The sequence below is a fragment of the Hippoglossus stenolepis genome, chromosome 8 (assembly GCF_022539355.2).
Source record: "Hippoglossus stenolepis isolate QCI-W04-F060 chromosome 8, HSTE1.2, whole genome shotgun sequence".
NCBI classification, from domain to species: Eukaryota; Metazoa; Chordata; class Actinopteri; order Pleuronectiformes; family Pleuronectidae; genus Hippoglossus; species Hippoglossus stenolepis.
Window position 1 is genome coordinate 14,261,577 of NC_061490.1, and position 24,631 is coordinate 14,286,207.

Here is a 24,631-nt window from a genome sequence, read left to right on the forward strand (position 1 = left end):
ATTGTATATTATCCATCTGCCAGTTAGTTTATTGTTATTAATCAGTTATATAATCTGTAAAATTACTAATGAAGAATGTTCATAACAGTACATTAGTTGCACCACCCCCCCCCCAAATATTCAGTTCACTGTGAGAAATGAGAAAGAAAGAAGTTTAATATTTAAAGAGGCTCAAGAGATCTAAATTGTTTCGTGGGAATTATCTGTCCACCACATAATCTTTCAGTATTTTTTGACAATCATCAAAATTGTTTTGATTATCTTTCTGGAAATCCATTAATCAATTGAATCCTATTAATTAATTGTATTCTTAGATACATGACATATTTAATTAACTAATAAAAACTAGACAGTGACTCAGAGTTCATACGTTTGCCAAGGCGCTTTGAAATTCAGACAAGCCGTACCAAATGTCACACTCAGACAAATAGGCCAAATTCTTTCCATTAAGATCCATGAATTATTTCCTCAGCCAAGAAGTTTAGAGTTTTTGTCAAATCATCACATTTCTACAACATGATTTACAATAACTACGAACTGAATCCTAAGGGACAGGTTGTATTAAATTCAACTGCTGTCTTAATGGTAATGAATAGTGATAACTAGAATTATAAATCTCCTTTTCAGGCCTGCCCTTAAATGAACACCTGTGATTTTTCCTCTTGTGATAAAAATGTCACTTGTGAAAAGACTTGAGCTGCTTCAGATGTGAAATAAACCTAATACAGTTAAAGTCAATACCCCATAAAGACTCATGGTCATTATTAAATAACTCATTTCTTTATTACTCATAAAATATACAGCAATCTCAGTAATGAAAGAATTCACTGGAGCTTTGAATTCACAGTCACAATTTCTATATACATGCTAGTTTCATCCCTCTTCAAGAAAAAGCCAGGAAAAGAAACAAAAATCTTTTCCATTCTAATGAAGCTAGCAAATGTATTGTACATATTTCCAGTTAAAATGATTTCTCAACAGACAGAAAAGGGATTTTTGAATCACGGTAGAATCGAGTGGTTTCTTTTTTTCTGAAGTTAAAGCAAGCAAAACCCGTCAACAAACATTGACTAATATAGGAGCAAAAGAAAAATTCATTCAAACAGAAGAAAATCAAACGCTGTCCTGTCATTGGTTTACAGTGTTTCTCCTCACAAAGCCGAGCGTCAGACAGCTCAGTGTTGGATCAGTGCTTCTTACAGTTGTTTCATTACTTACCTAGTGAGCATCACAGCTGCCTCTACACACCCATCTGCTCTCAGTAACTAATGAAGGCACAAAATAAACACATAAATAGGAACCAAACTTACACAAATAATTTATTCTTGAAAGACTAAACCGCAGTGGACAAGTCAATACACAAAGGTAAGGTTGATCAACTTAAAAATAACCTGTTGCACATATCAAATGTTTTTAAATTACTCAGGTCAGAAATTCAGATTTTTTTTCCGAGAGGATACGGAGTTTAAGACATGAACATGGGAATATTAAAATTTTGATCTCAAAAAATAAATGACTTTCCCCCTGTATGACTTACAGATTTGAAATACAAGCGCATTCGGACAAACGTAGTGTGCGGTATTTAACTCCCTCCCCAAAAAATTTCAAAAAGGAAATCTCTCTTCCCCAACGAACCAATAAACCCATCAACTTCTCAATCTCATGTACACAATTAAAACTGGGTTAAAATGCATCCGCGTCTTCTGGTCCCTGTCAGTTTAGCTCTCGGTGAAGTGCTACCATCCCTCTTCAGCATGTTATTGCCGTACAAATGTCGCTGTCTGCCCAACAAGCACTCAACAAGTCAGTGTTGGTAAAGCAGCGGTTACTAAGGTCCTGTATCAGCTGGAAGGACACCTGGTGCTGGATGAGGTCGGGATGAGTGTGGGCCAGCCTGCTGCACCTCCTCCCTCTCTTGCTCTCTTTTTCTAAGTGGGGGGGGGACTCTTTAAGGCTCCTGTGGGGGCTTTTCTCTTCGTCTGCCCTCCAAAGCTGGCGGTGGGTGATTTATTAAGACACAGTGTGTGTGTGTTTATGCTTCTATCGCCTCCTCCTGTCCCTCAGTACGTCTCTGAATCCGAGTCGTTGAGCTCCTCGTCCTTGTAGAAGCCCTCGTGATGGCTGACGTTGTTGAAGCTGCAGTAGGAGCTGTGCTCGCCACGCAGCACGGGCAGGCTGTCGAAGGTGACGCTCTTGGAGGGGCTGGTGGTGTAGTGGTTAATGGCACTGAAAGGGAGGGTGGGTGCCGGGGTGCAGGGGGACACAGGCATCATGGTGGCCAGGATGAGGGCGAGGCAGTCTGCAACATCTTTGTTGGGGGCACAAGCCAAGGCGGGTGTGTAACCTGAAACAACGACGTTGCACATTTTATTACGGTCACACACAGCTTCAGTTTCTAACACTGTTACTATGTCTCTTAAATGAGAAAGTAGTAACTGTATGGTTAACAGGATAAAACGTTCTGTTGTGCTCACTTCTCAATTGTTGTGTAGCATATGTAGGTGATATATTATATAAAGAATTGAATTTACCGTTTTCATCCACTGCAAGTACACTGGCTCCTTTTGCAAGCAGCTCTTGCACCACCACAGTCAGACCGTTTCTTGCAGCCACATGTAGAGGCCTTAAAAAAAGATGTCAAGTCAATATTTTTCAATTTGTTCATTATGTTTGTGTGAATTATCGACAAACACTTCCACTCCATCGCACCACTCAGATGCAGCACAAGACAAGACACTGATGTAATACAGGTGATACATACGTCTGTAAGGCGGCATTAGTGGCATTTATGAGGTTTCTGTCTGAAATCTTTTCCAATATCAACAAGGCACTGGTTTCATGTCCCTGTCGAAAACAGGTACAGAGCAATACATGTTAAAACAACCATATAAAGTAACTTATAAATGTGCAGAAAATACTCAGTTGATAGTATTACAACACGTTTGATGGAACATAATGTACATTTACTGCTGTAGAATGTGAGTACGGTGCCACCATGTGGCCATACACACCTTACTGCAGGCCAGGTGAAGTGCAGTGTTCTTTACAGCATCCTGCAGAGTGAGATCTGCTTTCGCACTGCTCACCAGCAGTTCTAACAGCAACAACAGAGGAAAAGAACGGCAAAGTTAAAGTTATTCAATGCAGCAGTGTTTACCTATTCATTAGTGCACCAACTATAACATCCCGCAGTGAGATTTCCAGGCTGCTGGTTAAAGGTGAAAAGCTCTCGTACCGACAGCATTGGTCTGGCCATTCTCAGCAGCCATCATGAGCGACGTCTTCCCTGTGGTGTCGATACTGTTGACCTGAGCGTTGTGGCTCAGCAGCAGCTGGAGACACTCCACATGGTCAGTGAAGGCTGCTGCATGCAGGGGTGTTCTGCACAAAGAACACGAGAACAAGACTCATATTAAATCAAGCAATCCTGTGTCACAAATACCTTATGGCTGCAAATCTGGTTATACTTTGCTTTAAATGACCACGTATACCTGTTTTTACTGTCTTTGGCATTGACAATGGCAGGGCCCAGAGTGTCTATCAGCATCTCAGCCGCACCTTCGTTATCGTGGATTCTAAGGAAGAGATAAGAGACATTTATTTAATATGTTTAAGATTCTTTCCTCACGCACGTTGATGGAAACAGAGGTCAGCAGAGGATCTTACACAGAACAGTGGAGGGGGCTGAACGAATTCCCGTCGGCCTTGTGAAAAACTTCTTGTTCCAACAAAACCTCCACACATGTATCGTGACCTGCAGGAAAGAACACAGAAAGCACTAAATGCAGTGGCCTTCATCTCCAGGTGCTTCATAAAGGCTTTTTTTTTTAAAAAAATGGATGCATTGAGAAATAGCAAGAAAAATTTACTTAAAGAACAAGCATGAAACACAAAAAATAAATAAAATCCACACTTCCTTAAGTGCTCAAATTTACATACGTACTTTACTACAATATCTGTGTATTTAAGAGCTTAACATGCCCATATCTAAACTGATTGTTTTTAAGAGGTCTTCTAAGCCTCATCTGTGTACCATTGTAGCAGGCCCAGTGCAGTGGGGTGTAGCCATGGTTGTCTGTTAAGACAGGGAGAGTTTCCACTGATTGGGCAGCATGCAGCAGTCCTCCTAGTACCCCAGTGTGTCCACACGCTGCTGCCAGGTGGACCGGTGTGCGCCCTTTGCAGTCTCGCACCAGGAAGTTGGCGCTGTGCTGAAGCAAGGCCTCCACACATTCCTCGTGACCGGTCACTGCCTGGAGACAGAAGGCAGATTTTACTCACGATTGATTTTAAACACTGAATGATGATTTGAGTGAAAGAAGAGAGGTGAAAAAATGTTTATGAGTTGGTTATTTCTAAAGAAATAGAAAAGAAGTTTGTGCTTTGATCCAGATCAAAATGTGGATGCAATGCAAAGTTTCAACGTAAAGAACTACCACAATAGCCAGTTCTATGTATAGTATGTAGGAATAGTGATATGTCCTTACTCCTCTATGCAGGGCCGTCCGCCCCCACTTGTCTTTGGCTTCTACACTCGCTCCCTTATTCAACAGAGAATAAACACAATCTGTGTGTCCACTCAGGACCGACAGCATCAGAGGTGTTCTAAACAAAAACAGGAGAAAGTTATGTTAACAATTACTTTAGAAGATAAAGTGAAAAAAACTAAATCACAAACAAACTTCACTTACTGTCCATTTCCATCTTGAATATCTACTGCACTTTGAAGATCAGAATTTCCAATCAGCAAACGCAAACATTCTGAATGACCATTGGTAGCTGCAAAGAAAAAGAGCCTGTTAGCATCTCTCATCGTACTGTGTTCAGATCTGAAAAGTCGGATGTAGGCAAATTGAAGAGGTCCCCACCTGCAGCATGGATGGGGGTTCGCTTCAGGGTGAAGTCTTTGACGAGGATGGAGGCTCCTTGGTTGATTAGAACATCCACACACTCGACATGACCCTTGAAAGCAGCCAGGTCTAAGGGTGTACGTCCCTGGATGTTTCTTACATCAAGATCCAGCAGAGACTGCACCAACACCTCCATAGCTTGGTGGTGACCATGGTACGCCTGACAGATTCATTTTCAATGAATAAGTTAACACAAGTGAACTGAGAGTGAGGATAATAATAATAATAATACACTGACAATACTTAATACTCACAGCAAGGTGCAAGGGGCTGACCGGAGCTCTGACATCAGAGTCATTCAGGATGTCTGTCCCTGAGGTTTCCATTAGCTGAACAAATTACACAAGTTAGAACCTGCGTCACAAATATTCACTGTGGAATCTGTTGCATAGACATTTAGACTATTGTGCGACAGGTGGAGAGGCCAGAAGTATCTCATTAAGACGTTATACTGATCATGTAATGGAATAAGAGAAATGCACTAAAAACATGAATATTACTTGCATTTAGTGTCTGTGTTAACTTTTGTACCATTATGGAATGATGTTTTTTGAGACTCAGTTGCACAGAAATGTCTAAATTGATTATCAGTTTCTTTTTCTTCAGATTAATAGATACTACTGCAGTGCCCTTTCTAAACCTGTCTGTTTGGAAAGCGGTGTTTGTTTGGCTTGTGGTAATGCTGGTTGCAGCTTTCTTTCCGGAACTGTTAAAGTGCCCTGCAGTAATTGAGCCGTGGCAAGTAATTGAGTGATGGGGTTACAGAATCCTAGTATTGGAAGTACATGATCACAACTTGGCCCACTGGTAGTTTTCATCCCCAAAAAGTACAAATTCAACTCACCACATCTAGAGGTGTTTCACTTGCAATCTGTAAAAGAGTGGGCGAAGCAGTGATGAAAACACATATATTGTGGTGCTGATTGTTTTATGTCATGAACTGTGGAGTGAAGTTCTCACCAGCTCCAGACAGAGGCGATGTCCGTACGCCGAGGCGTAGTGCACAGCGTTGTAGCCCTGATTGTCCCGGATCCCTGGATTTGCATCATTCCGCAGTAAGTATTCCAGGCACCTGCACACACACAACAAAGAGGCTGTTGTCAAGGAAACAAGATAATCTTTGAACTGTTACTTAGCATAACCAATGATGCAAAGTGCAGCTTTCATCCATCAAACCTTCAAGCATAACCCGCCTCCCACTCAGCCAACACCCCCTAATACACTGAGTTTACTAAGTATACTGACTTTCCATCTGTGTCAGAGGCGGCGGCGTAGTGGAGGGGAGTACAGCCACGTTCGTCGAGGTCATTGACGCTGGCCCCTGAGCCCACCAGTGCAAACAGGCACTGGTAGTTACAGTTGGCAGCAGCGTAGTGCAGAGGGGTCCTGGAAAAGCAAACATGGCTCGGTTCACTGTTCAAATTTCACTGAGAGACTGAAACAAACTCTTGACTGATAAATAGTACGAACCTGCCAAAGCTGTCCTTCCTATTAAAGTCTGCACCCGTGTTGAGGAGGAGATTGAGACATTCCAAGTTTCTACAGGGGGTAAGAGATTTACACAATGATATTATTTTTGTTCATAAACTTTATCTTAACACTTACAGTTAATATTAAACCTACTTGTCAGGTGTACTCACCCTCCAGCAGCTGCAGCATGTAAACAGGTCCTTCCAAAGTCATCGGGAGTATCAATATCAAAGCCTGCGCAGAGTGAAATATTAGGAACAAGATTCTACATCCACTGTTAACTGTATGTGATATTTTACAGTATAGATTTGCTCACCTGAAGACAGGAGCTTCCGGCAGCAGTCAGAGAATCCACTGAGAGCAGCCAAATGCAGTGGGAACATCCCGTGAACCCCTCGTCTAAATTAAAAAAAATACACAATCATGCCGATTTAGCCAGTATCACTAAAATATCCCTGGTGTTAAACTCAAGGCAGGAACTTTCTATACATTGTACAGAATCCGGTGTATCAGTTACATAACGGTCGATGCCTGTCAGCTTTGGAGAGATTTAAACAGGCAGCTCTTTCACAATGTTGAAGCCGTTGCTGAAAAAGCTGCAGGCCCAGGCTCACTTACTTAGCCGTGTCAGCTCGGTTGGAGATGAGGGTGTTGATGAGGAGCTCGTGTCCGTATCGGGCTGCAATGTGCAGTGGTGTGTTTCCGTTTTTATCTTCACAGTCAATCTCAGCACCTTCAGGAGGAAACAAACAAAGCACTTAGCAAGAAGTAGTTTTAACTTCATTGTCCAGCGAGGCTGAATTTGTCGAGGAGCTCACCATTCTCGATGATTGCTTGGGATCTAGAAAACCTCCCGTGGATGGCTGTCATGTGGAGGGGAGTCTTGCCGTCTTTACTCTAGAGTCAAAGAAAAACATGGTGGTGTCACAGCGTTGGTCATTACTATGGCTTTTAGATGTATAACATATTATCGAACAACAGAAAAAAGGTACAGTTACGTTTTAGTCCAATTACTTTACAACACAAATAAAAACTTCAAATCACACACAAGCAACATGTGTGGCTGTTTAATCACTGCTTCTTGATTATAAATACATATATTAAAATTCGGTTAACTTTCCTAGACCACAATGAGCTCCTCTGCAAGTTATCATGAGGAGTCTTTCTGGTTTTTACTCACCTTGATGTTGACGTCAGCACCGTTGCAGACTAGCAGTTCAAGACAAAGTGCCCCATGGCGCGAGGCGGCGGTAAAATGCAGAGGGGCAAAGCCCTTCTCGTTCACCTGGTTGACGTTGGCTCCACTTTCAATGAGCTCGTTCACCACCACATCCTGCCCGTTGTAGCAGGCCACATGGAGCGGCGTGTTGCCGTATGCATTGGGCTCATTGATCTAGACGGCAAGATAAACGAAGAGTTATAGCACTGAAATTTTACTCTTATAGCACATAATATAGAAATATGTTGAGTCGCTATTCAGAACACATCCCTCCTGATCAGATCATAAGATCCTGCAGTGTCCGCAGTGTAATGACAGCGAGCATGTGGGTGGAACTTACATCCACCCCCAAGTCCAGGAGGTATTTGACAACACTAATCATTCCACTGGAGGCTGCAGCATGTAGGGGGGTGTAAGATTTCTTATCTTTGCAGGCCACCTCGGCTCCGTGAGATGCCAGCAGCTTCACCACTTCTATGTGCCCTGAAGAAAAGGAGAGAAGGATTTTAGTTACATGAACATGTAATCAGGAGTTTATTGTGTATTTCATCCAGTGATATTTGACTGCGCTGGGCAACGTTCTTGCTGCAGACTGGATTTTTACTGTACAGAATTAAACACAACAAAGTTTTTTCTAAATGCCGACATTGACTCCAACACAGAAAAATAATGTGTTCTGATATGTGTTCAATGAATCAGATCTCAAACAGAATATATATAAACAAAAAGGTATATATATTAAGATTTCCATGTGAAATTGTATAGATTACATCTTGGACACTTTCATTGAATACAAGATGAGCTCCTAAAGAAAATAAAGTGTAAAGTAAAAAAACAAACATGTGGTTAATTTATTACCCATGTAGGCTGCCCAGTGGATTGCCCGGCGGTCCTTCTTGTCAAAGGCATTGATGTTTGCTCCTCTGGAGAGCAACAGCCTCACCATCTAAAAGCAGCAATCAGAATAACAAGGGAAGAATCAGGAAACATGTCATGGGAGGTTACAACCTGAAATCTACCAGATCTTCTACCACTGAGTCTCTGTGTAGATATGGTGTTTAATGCCTTAATACTGGAGTAAACAGATTGATCCTCTGGTCTACACCACATACAAGAGTACAGCTACCTTCAATTTAGTCTGATCTGATGAATTAGATGAGCTTTCAGTTCATTTTTAAATAGCAGAGCAAATGTTGGTCAATAAACGTTTTGTCCTTGCATACACTGAATACAGATGAATCAACAAGATATTAAGCAATACGTTTCCACAGAGTACCCATGTTTCAGCATATGTGTACATATGTTATGACACTGAACTCTGGTTACAACTGCATGTCCTCATCTCTGTATTTGTATTTAAAACAACTTAAACTCTCTGAACATTTTTATGCATTGATTTGCATTGACATATGTTCAGACAAGACATTTTCACCCTCAAGATAAATAATTTGCCTGCGAGTATGTGAAGGCAATGAGTTATTTGCATGCAGGCATGTGATTGGGCATGCGCTGTTTGTGCACATAGTGTCCTCGACTGTGTGACCACAATTTATGTCTTGCCTGCCTGAAGTATCAGTCTGCAACCATGTGGGGAAAAACCTTTATCTGCAAATTTGTTATTTTCTAAACAAATTCTGACTGGTTCATTGGAGCGGGTACACCTCTTGTTGAGTTGTGGTTTCTCCAGTTTGACCTGGTTTTGGATTTGTGCAAAGGACTCACGGATCAAATGGGATTATTATTGTCACCGGACCTAATCAAGGTTTTACAATACACTAATGCAGCAGAGGCTCAAGCTCAGATTTTTTTGTTAAAACGGAATGTAAAACCTGTAAGACTACACAGCGGACAGCAGATACTGTGGGTACAAATAGCTTTATTGGCTGTTAAAATAGTTCTCTTATATGCAACGTGAAAACATGAGAACTTAAAGATAAACAAAGAGAGCCAATCATTGCTATAAGGAAAGGAACAGCTGACTTCATGCTTCTCAAACTAACTGCTCTGTGTGTGATGAGTTACAGAGGAAGAGCTATATGGGGAACTTGGTTGTTTCATCTCACGAATCTTAAATGAGCAAAAATGAAGCCATTGTTCATTTGTTCTATATGGTACAATGCCCACTGTGTTTACACATTTGTGAGGCACACAGAAACACTTCCTGTCAGAAACAGCAAGGTAACACACTCAACGTCAAGCCTGTTGGGATGGTTCAACAATAATGTAAGTGGTACATGTTCTCAAGAGGGAAGGATAATACTGTATTCGTCAATATGAACACTGAGATGATTTAAGCTTTAAAACACGATAAAGACAGGTCAGAGTGTGTGGCCACACAGTCAGCAACGATCCTTTTAGTGCTGACTGTGCAACTTTTGTCTCTGAAGGTAATCAATGTAACTTTTGTATCCATTAAGATTAAAATAAATACATACTAAAAAGGTATTTAAGCACTTCTTAGAGTACAGCCCAGAAATGAATCCGACAAGACTGAGGTCACTAATACATAGACCGAGATGAGGAAGTGGGGTGGGGGGAAGGGGGTGAGTGGGATTTACATGGGAAAAGGATTTAAAGCTGTTCAAAGAAGAAGAGGGGAACCGGAGGGGATAATCAAGCCACACTTTTCATTTCATATCCTAAAAATGCTATGCTGCAATGTAAATAAATACTTTTAAGTAGCATTTATTCATCATTAGAGTATTTATTGTTAACAATCCCTGCAGTTCACCCCTCTTTGTGCATTAATGTACTGGACTTCTGCTTAAGGAGATTTTCACTGCTTTAGGGCTTAAAGTTACCTCCAGATGGCCGCTGAAGGCTGCATGGTGCAGCGCAGTCCGGCCTGCTCTGTCCGACACATTCACATTGCTGAGCAGCGGGACGAGGGCTTCGGCGCAGCGTACAGCCTTATTGGCCGCGGCGATGTGGAGCGGCGTCTGCCAGTTCTTGTCTCGGGCGTTTACGTCGGCAGAGTGTTTCAGCAAAACCTGGACAGCCTCCTGCAGGAAGTCAGCACATTTAGGTGTGCACTGTTTGATTGTGTTACACGTGGATGTGATAAGAGAATAAGAGAAGCATTTCACATACCTCACTGCAGGAGGCCACAGCCCGGTGCAGAGGAGTGAGCCACTTGTTATCTTTGGCATTTACTCTGGCACCTACAAGTCACAGGACATTGGTTGTGAGGCTGTTTGAAGGTCATAAAGTTAAACTATATCTAGAGCTACATTTCAACAATGATTAAAGCCTTTTGACTGTTTTTGTAACATCTCCACCTGTAAGAGAGAGCAGACTACACAGGGTGTGCATAGAGATATTTCACTATATTGAATACAGATGCACCATCTGGCCACAACAATATTCTGCTGATTGCCACATTTGAAATATGCCTTTATGCTCCAAGACAAGTTGAGAAAAGAAAAACAAGTATGTCAGGGCCTCTGTGCATGGTACCGAGTATAACAGGTGATCAGGACATTGCTTTAAGATGTTCTCTAATGTTTAAGTGGGTACAAATATCATGAAGAACCACACTTCTAAACCACACTTCTAAATATCTGTCAGGTATTTATAAACGAATATTTAGACAAGCTCAATGTGAGAAACCAAATACACAATTTCAATAATATAATAGAATTTGACTTGAAAAGTTTGATTACTTAAAGCCTCCGTTTTAAAACCCATACCTGAAAGAATCAGCAGCTCTATAATTTCTGCATCTCCGAGATAGGCAGCAGCATGCAGTGGAGTTCGCTTCTCATTGTCCTGTAGGAATGTGAACAGAAGAGACTGTGATTAAAAGTGGGAAAACAGCTTGCAATTACATCTTAACTTTAAAGTCTTTCTCTACTTTATACAAGGGAATACGGTCCTGATCTTTTGGAACGAGACCACACCTTTTCTTTGCGGTTTGTAACATTACAATGCTAGTGAGGAGAAATTGGAATTTACTGTTAACAGCCGCACATTTGTAGAAAAAAAAAAAGTGTGAAAAATAAATTCAGTAACTAGAAAAGACTTCCAGTGAAACAAGTACAAACGAGCCATACTTTGAAACAAACATCTGGTCTTACCAAACAGTAACTTTGAGGAATGCAATAAAATGTGCTGTTTTGTACTCTGTGACTATTAATTGAAAGAGCTGCATGATGCATAAGAGGTTTTAAAATAAGTGTTGTTAGGATGTTTTTAAAATATAACAAGAATAAGAGGAAACGGATGCAGAGTAGAGTCTGTTGGGATTACCTGTGCATTCACATCCTCTTTTTTGAATATGAGTGAGCGTACTTCATCTGGGTCCACATTGAAAATAGCTTTCAGCAAAGCAGGCTGTAAAAGAAAGAGACTGAGTCAGACCTAAAACTCCAACAGTCTAAAATTTGAGAAAACAATAACCACTCAGTCAGACCTTGGAGACCTTAGACCGTAAAGAGACTTCTGGATCCTCGTCATCAAGCACCACAATACACACACGACTCATTTGCTCCGAGATTACACAATCACGTGTAGGCTGTTAAAAAGTCCCTTAATATTTGTGTTTTAAAATCCTGATAAAAGGGCAGAGACTGAGGCCTTTCAGTAAAAACGATGACTCCACAAGTCAGACGATGATGGAGGCAGACTGTCAGGATCGATTCTGACAAACGCTGAGCAGACACTTTCTAATTCTGTACTGTGATGTTGGTCGGTGAGAAAACCACATCCACACCGCGGCACAGAGAGAAATGTAGGTCCAGAAACCATGCGCTCCATATGACTGACTTTGACATGACTGGCCTCTAGTGAAAACTATCCACAGCTGATCCTCTTCACCATTTCAACAAGTGGCAAAAATGATGAAAGTCAAACAAGGCTTCGAAACCAATCTGAGGTAAAGGAGAAAGTTGTTCTCTTTGTGAAGTCTGATGAAGGACCATGCCATTCCTGCTCTGGCTTCTTACAAAGTACTTTAGCTGGCTCCACCTTTCTTAGGGAGTGTACATAGGGAAAATGCTGCTGTGTATTTTTATATATTTGGATCATTTTTACTCATTTTCATTTTGCAAAAACATTCACGTGTGTTTAATTAAAACCTAAAAATAAGACTGCCAAGATTAACTGTGTTTTTTGAGACATGTAATTGGAACCATAAACATTTAAAGCAATATTTATCCATGTGTGGGTAGCTTAAGTGATTCATTGTGACAGTGTTGCAGCCTTTTGCCAATACTTCCTGTAAGAGGAGGCTCTCTCACAACACCCGCAAGGTCCCTAAAGACTGAATTGGAACTGAGTACCCACAGACAGAGAGAGCACAGTTTCGTTATTAACTTGTTGGTAAAGAACCATTTTGGCACATCAATCATAAACAAATAGTCTGGGGCCCCAGAGACAATTCAGCATTATTATCAATGCTGGACGCCCTGGTCCTTCACAAAACTGGCTGCAGATCAGATTATCACCACTTATGAGCTTCTAGCACCCCCCCTCATTAAACAATGTTACATCTCTTACTTATCTAGTATTTCAAAAATAATGCTGAAACCAATGCCCTTATCAACAGTAAAACAGTTTAGAGTAATTTGTGTTTCGATTATGTGGACCTTAACGCATCATATTGTCCAACTCCACATTGTTGTGCTCCCCTATCAGATCCACTATAACACCAGCAGAGTGTACGACCAGGCAGTTTTCCACTGCCTGTGGGAGGAGGCTGGCATGGATGGGGAGAACAGTGAGGGCAGGGGATCCCTTCCAGAGGCTGCAACTGGTAACCCATGAAAGACCCAGATGGAACATTCCTGGCTAACACAAAAACTTAACCCTTTCCTGACTTTAGTTAAATGTCTATTCCAAAAAACTAATTAAGCCATCATGATGAGTTTACAGCTGCAGAAGCAACAGCTGTGAATTTAGGTGATACTTAAATGTTGTGTGTCAGGTGAGCCATTATCTAGCACTTCCATTACATGGGAGCAATTACAAGCTCTGAATGAGCAATTTGCACCCAAGTATCCAAAACAAAACGTGAGCTAACGAAGCAGGAGGTTCCAGTTACCAAGTGCCAAACGTCAGCAGGGTTTAAAATCACCTGCTGCAATATTCAGCTAGAATGAAAACTTGTATTGCCTTTTAAATGTCTTTACTACACCTTTGTTTGAAAGAGCTGGAGAGGGAAATCTGCAGAAAACCAATCCCAACAGCTGAATTTCTTTCTGCATACATTCAGAATGATAAAGCGTGCAGAGTACATTTGGCCATTAAGATCTCATACCTCATTTAACCCACCAAGCTGCCCGGCCAGCTAATTAGCTAATGTGCAGCCGTGTAGCTTCTAATACCTCATGTGCAGAAGACATCTAGTTCATACGGCACCGTTTAAGCCACATGCTTGACAAACGCCATGAAGTAGAACCAATTATGTTTGGATGCAATTCATTTTGTCTGAACTGCTTCTCAATATGTTTTCAGCGGCTCACAACCACATTGTTATCCAGGGCCATTCACATGGTACTCAAGTCAAACCCTTTCCCCTCGGGCTGAGAGCAATACTATGTACTGTCTGCTCTGCATGTAATAAATTCAACTATTTTGCAGCAAGTCTTTGGTTTTACACAAATGTAAGAATATGTGAACAATTTATTTCAAGCTGTTTCAACGGCCATTCTAGGTTTACATACGTGATTATAGGAAGGATAATTCTCTTTGAATTGTCTTGAAACTAATAGGACACGATATGTTTTGCACTGGTACATATTTGAGCCACATGAATAATTTCAGCAGACTGATGCTCAGTAAGTATTAAGAATTAAGAAGACAAAGACTACCATTACCATCCAAGGGAGTAAGTAGCTTACACTCACTTTAAACATAAGACAATCCTTTCATTCACTTATTATAATGCCCATGAATATCTGCCGGGTGCAATAAAGGTTAAGAGTGACTGAGGATGAATTCAGAGAAACAAGCAGCCACTTGTGCTTCGTACACAGTTTCATTTCGACGATCTCTGAATATCCCCCCACAGTGACAGGGACAGGGACAAATCTGCATTTTGTTGTTTTCAGCGCTCCAGTCCTGCACGACTGGTGTAGGAGATTTTCTATGCTTCTTTGGCTGCACGACTGTGCACCTCCTCTCCTCATACAAGCCAGCCTAGTTAATACCATCACCATGGAGACAGCTCTTTGGCAACTCCACTGGCTCACAGGAGCCCAGGCAGGCACACGATCATTCAAGCACACACACAATGAAAGACGCATGCACGTACATAGGCTACAAGAATAGCTGGCATGTACAAAACACGTCTCTGAATGACAACAGACAGCTATTCTCGTTTTCACACGTAGGTGACAAGTGGTTAATGTCGTTAGGGGACACATCTCTGATAAACGGTGACACTGCCAGTCTCCTCATGCGTTTATAACCATTACACAGCAGTTTACCTGCATGCATACTACTTATACAGTAGAAATACATGCATGTTGGTCAACAGCTTCGTCTTAGACTGCTGCAATAACTGGTTGAGTTGTTTAAAATATTAATAAGGGGATATACATTATATTCTTGTGATCGAAGACATTATCTAATTGATGTAAACTCAAATAAGAAACATATATATATATATATATACAATCAACAGATCGCTTTGGTTGTTAAGGTATCACCTCATACAACATGATGGTGGCTATTGTTAAAACACTGAATCACTGGGAAGCAACAACTCAAGCTCAGTTTTGCGTTGTTATTTTTTTTTTTTTCACATTTAGCACCGGCTCCGGCTAATTGCTGGTGATAAACACGGGACCATTAGCTGGCTACAACTCAGCCACCGCTTGAGCATGTGTCTCGGTGTAAATGTGATGCCACCAATCATCGACCAAGAACATGACTCCATATATGATTTAGCCCAAAGCCCCGCGTCTACCTTTCCCCTCACAAGTCACTATTTATTATTTAGCGCTTGGGGAAACGCTTCCGTTTCGGTGAATAGCCCGACAGACTCCAATTACATTCCGCTGGCGAGTGTTGAAATCGGGGGGCCAGCTAGCTAAACGTTAGCCGGCCAGCATTAGCTGAAACTTCAGTCCGCCTGCGACAACAACCGCTTACCTGGTCTCGAATTTTGAGAACCACCATATTTCTGGGATTTTAACTGTTCTCATGCAGACACATAAATGGGGTGGTCGTCTCCTTCCCGAATAGCTGGGTCTGATCTCGGTCGCTCTCCCGCTGGTTCGCTGGAGGCCTGGCGCGACGCTAACCTAGCTTACTTGTGCTAGCTCTCTAACCTATGGCATGAACAGCAGACGAGTAGCGGAAACTCCACAACATTGCCGCCACCATACTTCACCCCGCAAAGAGACGCGATCCCGTTGGTCAAACGCGCCGGACGAGCCAGTAACGAGGCTCCTGATTGGCCGTTGCCAAACAGCGCTCTGTGACAGACGCGCTTGTGCTGGATGTCGCGTCGCTGACAACGTTCACGTCAGAATAAATATCTGCGAGTGACAGTGTTAGTAAATGTAACAGACGTGAAGTGAACTCATGTTGCAGCACACGCTTGCTGCGACATTTCGATACACGCATGGAGCCGCGTGGCTAAGCTACTGCTGCGTATTGTTCTATTTACACAGTGTGACTCATCTGGAAGTTGCACTGAAACCGAGAGCAACACCGCAGAGGAGGCAACTGTGTTCCCCCAGGAAGAGGAGGTTTCACCGGACAGACGACCACCGCCAGGCCCCTGACTCGTCTTCCCGGAGGTAGCCACGCTGCTGACACAAAAACCAGGCTACATGATTAATTGGCCCCATGGAGGCTGATGAAGCAGATCTGACATGTTGTGCTAATATGACAGGATTAAGCAGACGTAGGACTTTCCTGAAAAACACCTGTCACCCCCCCCCCCCAAGCCTTTGTCAACTTAATGAATTAAGGGGAAAAATGCAATATCTTTAAATAACAAACTACTGAGGAGCTGCTTCTGCCTCTGCCGCTTGTAAACTTAATAAACAGCACACACAGTACACAGTGAGTCAGTAGACTATACATTCAGGCTATATATCCTGCAGTACACACACATATATATATATATATATATATATATATATGTATATGTATGTAACTTTCCTCTCCTCGAGTTTTGCCTCCTGGCCTAGACACACATACATCTTTGTATAGTTCCAGTACTAAATGCACTAGTTGTTATAATCACAAGTTTTCTTCCATTTTCACTTTAAAAAGGAGCTAATGTTGTCAAGGATTTTAATGCACACACATATCATCATTTCCACATCAAATAATTATCCTGTGCAACACATATAAACTATATATACACTTTTAAACACACCTAGTCTGCTGATTGATAAACACACACATGTCTTATTGCGTCACTGTAAATTTCAACAGTGTATATGAGTCTAATGTGGAAGTGTGTGACCTTTCATGAGAACAGGAACTTTCAGGGAGGTGGTGGTTTTGAAAATGCTGAGTGTGTTTCAGCTCCTGTGACCTAACATCAATATGTAGTGAAATATCACCCTCTAGTGAAAATCCCCTCCTACTACATGCAGGCTTCCAAAGTAGATAATGGGCATCAAGCTCAAAAGATATATAAATATCAACATTTGAGCTCAGAGTGTAGGTGCTGATATTTGTTTTTACATGGACATATTCAGTTACATTTGTGTACATTGTAGACCTTAAACAATCTTTTTTTGCATTTGCATTTGCAACATTTATAAAACTTGCGATAACTCAAACAATTTAGAGGAATTAATATGCACTCTAAGTGTAAGTGGTTGTAGATCGAGACAAAATTAAATATCTGATGAGAAGGTTGTGCAGTAATCATTTTGAATATAAGGGTGTCTGCACTTCCATGCTTAAATCAGTTAGGTGATGTTACAACAGTGGATGATGTGGGTCAGAAATTTCCTGTGTACAGTATAAAGACCAAAGACAGGACTGGCAGCGATGACATTTTGAATGAGTGCAAAAAGGCTTGGACACAAAACACTCTGTTTACAGTACAATTTGTTTGTGTTTCAGTGGTTCTGTCACAGAACATTTAAATTAAAATGTTCACAGAGCAGCAATGCTCCTCTATATTACCAGTGGAAGAGATTATATAAAGTACTGTACAGTCACCTCATATTGTGGCATGTTATTACATTTTTGCAGTCCTGCATTTTCTATTCAGCTTTTATAGTTCTACCACATATCTATTTCAGGCTGTGATGCAGGGAGCAGAGGTGAAGATTAAGTAAAGCAGTAAAGAAAAAGTGGTGCAGTGACTGAGAGTGAAGGAGGTAGGGGGCCGTGTGTAAGAATGTACATTTTGCTCACCAGGCAACTTTCCAGGGTAGTCTCACATTTCAAGGCACTGAAAACAAAGAAAGGGGAGAGGGAAACTGTTGTTGCAGCTATGCTGATCATTTTGGGTGAATGTTAGTTGCCTTTGCTGGGGGTAATCCTTCTGGATCTGTCCCTAAGCCCCCTGAAGGCCACAGTAACCCCAGGAATAGTTTCTTACTGGGGAGGCCAATTTTGGGAGAGAGCTTCCCACGAACCAAATTAAACCAAAGAGAAGCTACAGACAAAGGAGTAAATGCATAAATGAAGAAAACAGATGCTTATGCACATACCTCCCCAATCTCTGCCCCTCTTTAAATCTGCACTCTGACCCCCTGTGTTTACACCCTCCGTGTTTACAAAGCCCTCTTTATGAGTGTGTGTGTGAGAGAGGGAGAAAGTGACAGAGAAAGAAAGAAAGATTATATCAACAAATTGGAATGATGTAAAATCATTAGAACATTTTTTTAAGTAATTACCAGGTAGAGTGCTCTTTATGAACGTGATAAGGTGGATAGTCATTAATGTTTTTGTGTTGAAATAATATATTTATTAAATAATCGTTGTTTCCCGTTGACTTTATTTCTAATTCTCTGTTTGATTTTTATAATAGCCATATTTCACTGTGCGAGTGAGAGAGCACATTTAATTAGCACCACCAGACTTTTATTGTGTAAAAATGACATTGTGATAGGTGAACATAATTGTGTTAACACATGTTTAAACATCGTAATTGTTCAGACATTAGTTTAGTATATTTAATATATTTTTCTCCCTGAATTGATATTCATCATCTTGTTGACACTTATTTAGTGTTAACAGTAATGTTGATATTCTGTTTGGACGATCAACTTAATTTAAGATTCTATTTTCGCCTTTTTCATCTGATATGCTTATATCAGTTATTGCAGCTAGTCGGCGCTGTTGTGCAGCAGGTAGTTCATGTGGGCACTGAGAAAAGGAAAGAGAGGGAGAGGAGTGGACAAGATGGTGCAGGACCTGTGTTGACTGAGCAGTATTCAGTATTCCTTTAAGGTGCTTAACAAAACATGCAGACATTTAATAAACGCCTTATTAGGCTACAAAAGGATCTCGCAAAAAACTTTCTGGAGATCTCCTGAAAGTAATAATTGATGTACAGCCGGGCCAAACTAGCAATACACTGAAACTACAACTCCTACAATTGATTTCTTGTCTTCTCCTTGTTTCCCACACTAAACCCGCTTTTTCTTATTGGTTGCTCGTCAGTGCATCACAGTAAAAGTGAGACAATTCTTCATCGGCATCTCTCTCTTTTTCACAGATAGCCAATGGAAGATGTCCTCCCAGTTCTCCCCCAAGTATAGAGGTTTAAAGAAAAGGTGAGTGTCATCAGACACCCTCATCACAGAGAAGTAACACTGATGAATACATTATACAGAACCTTTTGGGGGGGACAGCAGATTTACTTTACCAGTTGATAAAGTTGCTTTTGTTGCCACGGTAACTGCAAATTTACAATTTAATATCTCGGCGATATGATAGTTATATATTTGTGAAGATTTATCATGACAGTCTTATCTGCTGCTCAGAAATGACATGGTCCTTAGCGTGTAGGTGCCAGCTGTGAGGTCCTGCACGGCAATGAGTCAGCCACAGTGACAGGCATGCAGGATCACACGTCAGATTCGCTGATGTTCGCCTGTGCCCCTGTATGACCAGCCGTCAGGATGAGGGATAGCAAACAGCTGGGCCGTCGGGGTCCTGGAATGAGAGTGGTGCACCCACTGGGTCCGTCCCAGCTGCTGTAGGACAGTGGCAAGATGAGAAGAGAGAGAATTTAATTTCCCACCACCACTGCTGGAGTGTTCACGTAGAGCCAGAGACCTCGTAATCAGCAGATAAATCACAATTGATGTGTTGTGTTCCTGCTTGTCAAAGGTCTAAATGTATAATAAGGCAAGAACAGAATATTTCAAGGCAAATGATCATGAAGCTGTATCCAAACATCCAAACTCTAATGTGACATGTGATGGGCACTGATGTGGGAAACAGGTGAACAGAGCACAAGAGAGGTGCTTTGTTCCTCTTCTAGCGGGAAGACATTTGTCCACTGGGCCAAACAGTAAACGAAGGAGAGCGACTGAAGAATGCTTTGAAGTGACAAATAAAAATGTGAGACCGTGGACAGCGGTAGATTTATGACGATGACAAATCTGCATATAATCTCTGCTAATCACACACTCAGTCAGGCCTTGCTTTTTGGTTGGGATAAAAGCATCTCCGTTTCTTTAACAAAAATTCCCACCAGTTGGTATTTCAATAACCTGAAGAGTGGGAACGTTCTCAGGTGGCATCTTCACGGCTCATTGTTACCTCTCAAATTCAAAATGATGAATCTACAAAGCTGTCTGATCAACCACTGAGCAACATATATGATGGAATTTACCAATCAATTTGCAATTCATAAATATTATTGCAGTTGCACAACAGCAACTGATGCCACAAGGCCAAACACGTTTCCCCAAAGTTCCCAGTATAGTCCAAGCTCATGACAATGTGTAGTATGACCAGTAGATGACACTGTTTCCATTTTAATGATATTTCTTTGGGCCTGTGGAGCCACAGGTGCTATTTTTAGGAGGTGCACCATTGCAGACTGTAATCTGTGGATGCAGCTGTCATAGCATTCACATTTAGGATTTTTATGTTATGCAATAACAAGCAAATAACAGCCTCTTTACACGCAGTGAGCTCTCATAGCCCTATTATCACAATTCCTGGTGCATTCATTATTATTATTATTGTTATGTGAGGGGGGAGAAAAACACTACAACAGTTTAAAATAATAGGAATAAAACACTGTATGGTTAGAGTAAGTTGCACTTATTATTTACATGCAAGCCAGTCTATTACATGAACAGGGTATTGCATATATCACCAGGGACGTGATTGACGAATTTGGTGGGCAGTCTGGTTCACATGCTGAGGACAGACGGCGGCCGAAGCTGACCTCGTCTCTCCATCACAGAGATTATCAGAGGACAATCGGGCAGACAGGTCGCTCAGGCTGTCAGTGCCTTGGCTCGGATTTTATATCGTCCCCCCTCTCGACAAAACAAGAGTATTTATAGCTCGTTCAGTCGTCATGCCGTCAGGTCCAGCACGTCCTCCCTGTCGAGTTGCACACCCACCAATACCCTCAGCTCAGTCCTCAAGGTAGCTACACTGAATGTTTCCCCTGTAGCTCAAATTGGACGTGATGTGTATGTTAATTTATTGTATGTTTCAGAGAAAGGTTTTACTGTTCACGCTTAGAATTCATTATTTTAAGTAACATGGTTCTTTTTATAAAACCACAGTTATGGGTAAAACAGTGAAAACATGGGTTATTAATTATATTTAGCTTACAGTTAAATAAAGACTTTACAATGTTTTGAATGCGGCTCAGCCAGTCACACGGAAGGACTGGAACTACCATCTTAAAATAATGTTTAAAATGTCTTCTATAATATATATATATATATATATATATATACTGTGTATCTTTATGTTAACTGTATTGTCGTAGATTATACTAGATAGCGAAACAAGTTGGAAGGTCGGTGCATTAATACACAGGTGGTCATTTTATAATCGATTTCTAAAAGCAGATCCCAGAATGCTAGTGTATAAACCGTATTGACTGTTATTGTGTTCGAGATGTAGTGTATTATAGTGTAAACCGCTTTCTATAAATACACTTGTTTATAATGATCTCACCAAACGTGGTTGATGTGTAAAAAGTCATTCCAAAACCCGTCAGTTCATCAGCCTCCTCGCATCCTGTCGCTACACCCATGACTTGAGTTGATTAATATTTGAAAATAGCTGTTAAATAAGAAACTGAATAGGATAGAACCGTCTCCTGGGATTGTGAGCTGTGTGATGTGCATCCCCACTACTACCCACTGACTTACATAATCCTCAGAGCTGCTCTACATCACTTTATATCTAGTGGTGGAAGAAGTAGTCACATCATTTACTGAAGCATGTTCTGCACAATATACTGCCAATACACCATCACAAATTGTAGGCTATAAACCAACCCGTAACAGTAAATATACTCTGTTCTCAAACGTAGCTATATTTCTATCCTTTACAATCATGCTTTGTTCTGCTTTGCTATGTCCTGTATTGCTGAATATTTACACCCCATGTTCCCTGTCCACCTTTTAAGTACATGCTTATGTACATTTGGCTTCCCATTTTACTCCTTTATGTTTTTCAATTAGTAAATCTGCTTTATACAAGGTTTATATATCTTTTGTATGTACTTGCAATATCCACAGTCTGTGGAGAGAAGCATTTTACTGCAGACTGTATGGTGTACATTTATACACAGTCTAACCTGACTGTTTTTTATTAGTTGGCCGATAAGAATTTTGCCGATATGAGACTTATCATAACAGGCATATCGGTATCTGTGTTTCTGTTTGCTGATATGTGCTGATATGAAAACGTTTTATTTACAGAATAAACAATGCAGATAATGATGTTCAGTTATGTTTACATTTTACCCTGAAAAAAGATTATTATCTAAATCAAGCTCTACATAATTGGTTCTATTTGTGTTTTCTCTTCATTTCTAGTTATTTTTCAAGTTTATGGTTAAACTGTAAAATATCTTTTACATAAGGGTTTGATAATGACATCTTAGGAATCATGGCCAAGTTCTTTTTTAAAATATATATATTGGTACATGGGTTGTATCCAAATTGTTTTACTCCCTGATATTGGTATCAGACTCAGCCCCCAAAACTCTATACCGCTCAGGCTCTAATATACAGTGTGTGATGAAGACAACTATTCATCTTCTTTTCTACATATATAATCTTTTACAGATAAGAACCGGTGCTGTCACCACAAACACACGAAGACGTGAACGTGTCGAGGAACAGTTAAAAAAAAGAGAGTCTGTTTTTTTTTCATCGTCAGTGAGTACATGAAAGCTCACTGACTTGTAGTCGAGGGATTTATTATAATGTCAGTTTGGTCCTCGGTTGTTTTGCCGAAGGCCCTGTCACTCCAACAAAAACTTGTAGCAGATGTCTTAGTGGCTGGTTAGCTTTCCACAGTTGTCACACCGTGAGGGCACTTCAATCTTCTTTGAGCAAGGTAATAGGAAAACACACGAACCACAAACCCTCCAGTGTACACATGACATTTTCACTTAGACACAAGAAAAACACTGCTCGTACTTGACATGAAAGCCTTTCACAGCCACTCCGAATGACCCTTCAGCCGTCTTTCCATTTCAGAATATTTATCATATTTTTACATTAGACTTGTTCTTGGCAGGTTGCTGCTCACAGATGTCTGCACTGCTCAGATGGCATGAGGGGGCAGGTACCATCTGAGCTGTGTCATGGAGAGAAAGTCATTTCAACAGCACCCTACACTTAGCCTCACACATAATTTCATAGTACCAGGGAATGTGTTAATGAGACAAAATGTTTTTTCGATAGAACAAATCTTGGCAGGCATCTGTGAATTATTCACTGGATCTGATAAGTTAGCATATTCAGCTATAGAACTGGCACGCAGCATTTCGCAGAAGCAGAGTGGCGCATCCATGCTGTGCAATGAATGGTGACTTTTCATTGTCCCAAAGTTGGTGTGTGGCAGATTTGTAATCGTAAAAATGTTGTAAAGACACCACAGAGTCACCAGTCAGCGACCAGCAGAGATGACATAAGAAGTGAGAGTGAGCTTGTTACTCAAAGTGGAGAGAATACAATGCCTTTTCTTTTTTTTTTTTCACAGCTGAAGTGATGAATTACGCTTTGTCACTTTGGATTTATTTCCTGTGTTTGTGTGCCGTCCTCCACTGACTGTGACAGTGGGATGGCTGCCTTCATGTCATGAAACAGCGGAGAAAGAGAACACTGTGGCGGGTGATGGAAAAGTATGACACGCCGAAATGACTGAGCCAATCTTCTGCCTCAATCGGGCTATTGTCGAGCAAACACAATTGTAAGCCTGTGTTTGCATGTGTGTGTGTGTGGAGTTGTACGATATGTGGGAGTTTGTGCACAGTTATGTCATTGTAACACTAACACCTGCGGTACTTGGATGGGCGACAGCTGGTTTTTATTATACTGAATATAACTTGTAAATGAATTGAGCGCTCATTAAGGAGCCGATCTGATGCTGTGCCAAAATAAAACTGCCTTCAATTTTATTTGACATTTATGACAAGGAATGTCATAACACATTAATAGTGTGTAATGACTCTGACATGGACAGGCTGCTTTAACACGGGGAGCTTCTATATTTGAGTACACCACACGCAAAGCACATAAAAGCACAGCAGAGATACAAACTACATTTATGAGCTCGCTGTGACCAGGTTATGGTTTTTTACGAGTGACGTATTAAACGGGTTCAATAATGTAGTAATTATTATTATGATTATATTATGTTGTACCAACCAGACCTTTACACTTCACAGTAAATGCTAGATGTTTGATGACATGACCCTTTTTTATAACTGATTTTTCTGATGCTGCTTATAATTTAATGAGTGGATGAGCGGAACTTAAGGCAGTTGTGCAATACATTCTATAGGACCACATGTACAATGTGTTTAAAATACAGTGCATGTGCAAAGTAACTATATTAATTATAACTAATGCATTATAGCAAGTGGCAGTTTCTGATACAGTGAGGATGT

The 24,631-nt window shown here is 41.0% G+C and overlaps 2 protein-coding genes across 2 annotated transcripts in view; one reads left to right on the forward strand and one right to left on the reverse strand.

Annotated features, from left to right (window-relative positions):
* Positions 1–764: 764 nt before the first annotated feature.
* Positions 765–16,017, reverse strand: ankrd28b (ankyrin repeat domain 28b). The gene is made up of 28 exons (XM_035163716.2): positions 15,694–16,017; positions 11,848–11,931; positions 11,289–11,367; positions 10,690–10,760; positions 10,401–10,601; positions 8,458–8,545; positions 7,940–8,082; positions 7,561–7,773; positions 7,199–7,277; positions 6,999–7,113; positions 6,697–6,779; positions 6,551–6,614; positions 6,381–6,449; positions 6,156–6,296; positions 5,871–5,982; positions 5,755–5,781; positions 5,165–5,239; positions 4,869–5,070; positions 4,692–4,779; positions 4,488–4,605; positions 4,034–4,253; positions 3,667–3,754; positions 3,492–3,575; positions 3,236–3,381; positions 3,012–3,094; positions 2,762–2,844; positions 2,532–2,623; positions 765–2,344 (listed from the first exon to the last, which is right to left on the reverse strand). Exons 1-28 carry the CDS (start codon positions 15,718–15,720, stop codon positions 2,061–2,063), a joined length of 3,159 nt encoding a protein of 1,052 aa, XP_035019607.1. The 5' UTR covers positions 15,721–16,017; the 3' UTR covers positions 765–2,060.
* Positions 16,018–16,211: 194 nt separating this feature from the next.
* The window catches only part of hdac9b (histone deacetylase 9b), a 42,744-nt gene continuing 34,324 nt past the window's right edge, over positions 16,212–24,631 (forward strand). The window contains exons 1-2 of the mRNA XM_035163724.2: positions 16,212–16,346; positions 19,241–19,298. The gene's annotated coding sequence lies outside the window, so the exon portion shown is untranslated. The remainder of the gene's footprint in view (positions 16,347–19,240; positions 19,299–24,631) is intronic.